The sequence below is a fragment of the Lactuca serriola genome, chromosome 4 (assembly GCF_051521515.1).
Source record: "Lactuca serriola cultivar US96UC23 chromosome 4, Lser_US96UC23_V15, whole genome shotgun sequence".
NCBI lineage: Eukaryota > Viridiplantae > Streptophyta > Magnoliopsida > Asterales > Asteraceae > Lactuca > Lactuca serriola.
The window spans coordinates 395,005,199-395,009,256 of NC_136411.1; the positions used below are offsets into that span (position 1 = coordinate 395,005,199).

Consider the following 4,058-nt stretch of genomic DNA (forward strand, 5'->3'; position numbering starts at 1 on the left):
TGTCAAAAACTGAAGATTCTGATATAAAGCTTACTGAATTCGGTCTTTCAAACTTCATCAAGCCAGGTAAAGGTTATAGTCGCACAATGAGATGGTGTAGTGTGCTATATTATGTATTATGTAATTAAAATGTTAACAAAATTCTTTGGTTGCCTTTTTCCACTTACTATTTCTTTTTTATTAGTATTAAAAATTAAAATCTATTTTTTATGTACACTTTTCTCATTTTAATTAATTTCTATTTTTAGGGGCTTCATATCTTATACCTAGAACAGATGGTGTAGGAACCAAACTTAAGTTGGCATTGGAGACTGGAATCCATGATTCCATTGGAATTGATTTGGTAACATTATTATTATTATCGTAGTATTTTTTGTTATCACTATTTTTTTTCTTTTTACATTTTGGTGGGAATGAGTGTGAATGACATCATCACATCTAGAGCAAAGCCTTTATTCTTTCTCGATTATTATGCAACAAGTCGCCTTCATGTTGATCTTGTTGAAAAGGATATAAAAGGATTTGTTGATGGTTACCAACAATTTGACTGTGCTCTTTTGGGTGGGGAGGTAGTACAACAATAGAAACCTACTTTTTCCTAAGGTTTGACTTTTGTTGTTGACTTTTTTTTTCTGTCTTTCAGACAGCAAAATGCCAAATTTTTATGCAGAAGGTGAATACCATCTTTGGCGGTTTTGTAGTTGGCATTGTGAAAAAGGAAATGATTAAAAATGTGTGTAGTTTGAATGCTTTGTGAATTTTATGATGTCGATTAATATGTTAGTTGAAAGCTCCAATGAAAGTGTTTGGTGATTTACATGGACAGTTTGGTGATCTCATGGGCCTCTTTGATGAATACGTATTTCCTTCTACTTCTAGAGACAACATACATATGCTTTGCTTTTGATTTCCATTTTTCCAATTTTTTTAGAATCTATTGACTATTGAGCATTCCATTTCAGATATATTGACTAAATATTCGTTGGCGATTATGTCAACATAGCTTGGAGACTATCACATTGCTTGTTTCCTTAAAGATATATTATATATATGCTTACAATATGTTACAATCAAAATATGATTATTTATCTATTTATTTGTTTATTCAGATTCAATATCCTCAGAATGTCCATTTGATACGTGGAAATCATGTATTACTTTTATGAAAGTTTTTAGTTGTTGATATCGTCTGCATGAGGTTTGATTTGTAAAATCACTTTGTGGTTTTTGGAATGTTTAACCTATAACTGATTAGTATGTCTTCATTTTTTAGTTTTTTTGTTTTCAGGGTGTCGAATTTTCAAAATTCCCGTTCTTAATTAATATAATGAGCTACAGAGTATGGTCCATCCAAAGATCACAGACGAAAAATCTTTGCAGACATGCACTATCAATTGCTCTATCTAATCCATAAGAACTTTAAAGAAGTTGAAAAGGTAAATCTTAAAATTGAACGTCATGCTTTATTCCATTGTTGCTTAAAATTGTTTATGTAGGTTACCATATATGAAAGTTATCAAACATATCCCAAAAGTAATGTAACACCCAAAGTTTTGAAGGCCAAGAAAGGAAAGAAAACCCTAAGTTTAGGGGTCGACTCGGCGAGTCCAAGGAGGGACTCGGCGAGTCCGAGCGGGATCCGAGTCGAGGAGTAAGTGACCGACTAGGCGAGTCGGCGAGTCAGTGACCGACTCGACGAGTCCGGTCTGTGCGAGGAAAACCCTGAATTCAGGACTTGGAGCCTTTATAAACGCCTTAACCTCTTTCCTAGGGTCCCTTTACTGCCTCTTGCACCCAGAGCATCGAACCCCAAACCCCATTGTTGCCCATTCAAGCTCCCAAGCCATATTGAGTGATTTGAAGGAAGAAGAAGAAGGGGAATCATTGAGGCTTCAAGAAGTGGTCTTGGATCTAAAGATTTGGGGAACATTTCTGAGTATCTGAAGGTAATAAGTTGTTTCTCTCTTTTAGACCTTCTATGGTTGTGAGATTTGGGGCTTTTAAGCCATGGTTTGCCACCCAAGTGAGCTAGAAGCCGGATCAGGAGTTGATACTTCAAATCCAAGTGTGTTATGAGCTGGGGAAGCATAAAGTATCAGCCCTTGAGTCGATTTTGGAGCCCCTTTGGCCTTAAACCCTAGTTTATGGTGGATTGTGCCTAGATCTCCTTCTCTACACGTAAAGTTTGCAACTTTACGTGGGGGATAGGCTTGGGAAGGGTACATCTACAGTTTGGAGTCCATGCATGACTAGAAAGTCCTCTGCATGTAAGCAGATCCGAATGGACTCGGAGAGTCCTTCGAGTGGACTCGGCGAGTAGCATGAAGATAAGGAGGAACTCGACGAGTGGGATGAACAGCTCGTCCAGTCGGATGAAGATGGGCATGAACTCGGCGAGTTGGATGAACAACTCGGCGAGTTGGATGAAGATTGCCTTGTGCTCGGTGAGTCTGTTCTTAGACTCGGCGAGTCAGGTCGCGTAGTCCTAAACCCTTCGAGTTAAGACTCGAGTCAGCGAGTCAAGCAAGGACTTAGTGAGTTGGACATGACAAGATTCGGGAATCAGTAGACTCGGCGAGTCAAGGGCTGACTCGACGAGTCAAGTCGTGATTGGAAGGACTTTGAGCATTGGGACTCGGCGAGTCAGTAAGTGGACTCGACGAGTAGGGTTGACCTGGAAGGTTGACTTTGACCAGGACTTTGACTTTGGCAAGAGTTGACTTGGTTGACCTTTGAAGGTAAGTTAGACTAAGTGTTATGTTGATATTGGTAGCTCGGGGAGCTAGTGGAGCAGCAGTTCGGAGTCAGTGGTCAGGTAGCGGTCAAAGGGATTAGCAGCAGCAGTTCAGCAGTATAAGGTGAGTTTCCCTTTGTATGAATGGGTCTACGGCCACAATGTCGGCCCATGTAGTTATGAGTAGAAGACCCAGGGGTTAGCCCTAGGCCCAGTATGCTAGTATGATATTCGGGACGAGGTCCAATGATAGAGGGCGGGTGCCCAAGGAATGGTTTAAATGATAGTTTATACTTGTTGTCTGTGTGATACTTGTATGTGCCTGGTAGGGAGGTGAGTGTGGGCGAGGTCCCGTATCTCACCAATAGCAGAGTGTGGATGGTGTTTCATATCTCAGTAGCAGCAGATCAGGGGCGAGGCCTAAGTTAGGGAAGGAGTGAGGGTGGGTTGGGCCCGTATCTCACTATCATCAGGAGTATGGACGGGGTTCCATGACTCATCAGTAGCAGGACATGGGCGGGGCCTAGAGATAGACGAGGCCTTAGAACAAGATCCGTTAGTATGTATTTGGCTTAGGTGATGTGATGTGATATGTTTATGTGCTATTATATGATAGTGGGCGGGGCCCTGTGACAGGCGAGGCCTAAGTGAAACAGATATGTATCCGAGCGGGGCTCGAAGCCAGGCGGGGCCTGGAGCGGCGGGTCCGTTGTAGGGGGTGAGGCCTAGGATAGGGGGCGTGGCCCAGTATGTGCAGTATGTGGCTATGCATGGTATGTGGTAGGGTGGGGAACTCACTAAGCTTCGTGCTTACGGTTTTCAGTTTTGGTTTCAGGTACTTCCGGTAGCGGATGATGGAGCTCGGGATGATCGCATGGCACACACCATAGTTCAGACAGCCTGGGAATGTTTACTCTGATAACGAATACGTATTTTGGAAACTAATACTTTGTTTATGTTTTGAAATGATGAATTTGCCTAACGTAATATTTTATTAAAAGAAATTTTTAGTCTTAAATTTTGGGACGTTACAAGTTGGTATCAGAGCCTTGGTTTGAGGGATTCGGGCGCACTCCCGAGTGTGTCTGAACTCAAACTAAGGAAGAGGTATAAAGTTTTCAAGAGAAAAACCATGGTTACAAAAGAATTTTGAGAAAAGAAAACAGTTTTAGAAAGGCAAAAATAATTCAGAAAGAAAAGAACTTTGAAAAGAGAAAAAGGGTGTGGTGCATGCAATCAACCGAGCTCAAGTAAGTACCCCAAAATACCCATACAAGTTTATGTCATGATTATCAGTTGATAGAACAGTATGCTAGATTAGGAC

At 41.2% G+C, this 4,058-nt stretch overlaps 1 protein-coding gene across 1 annotated transcript; it reads left to right on the forward strand.

Moving 5' to 3' along the window:
• The first annotated feature begins 413 nt into the window (after positions 1-413).
• Positions 414-1,003, forward strand: LOC145099886 (phosphoribosylformylglycinamidine cyclo-ligase, chloroplastic-like). The gene is made up of 4 exons (XM_079037388.1): positions 414-569; positions 644-733; positions 785-859; positions 932-1,003. The coding sequence occupies exons 1-4, from the start codon at positions 414-416 to the stop codon at positions 1,001-1,003; spliced, it is 393 nt and encodes a 130-aa protein (XP_078893514.1).
• Positions 1,004-4,058: the final 3,055 nt, after the last annotated feature.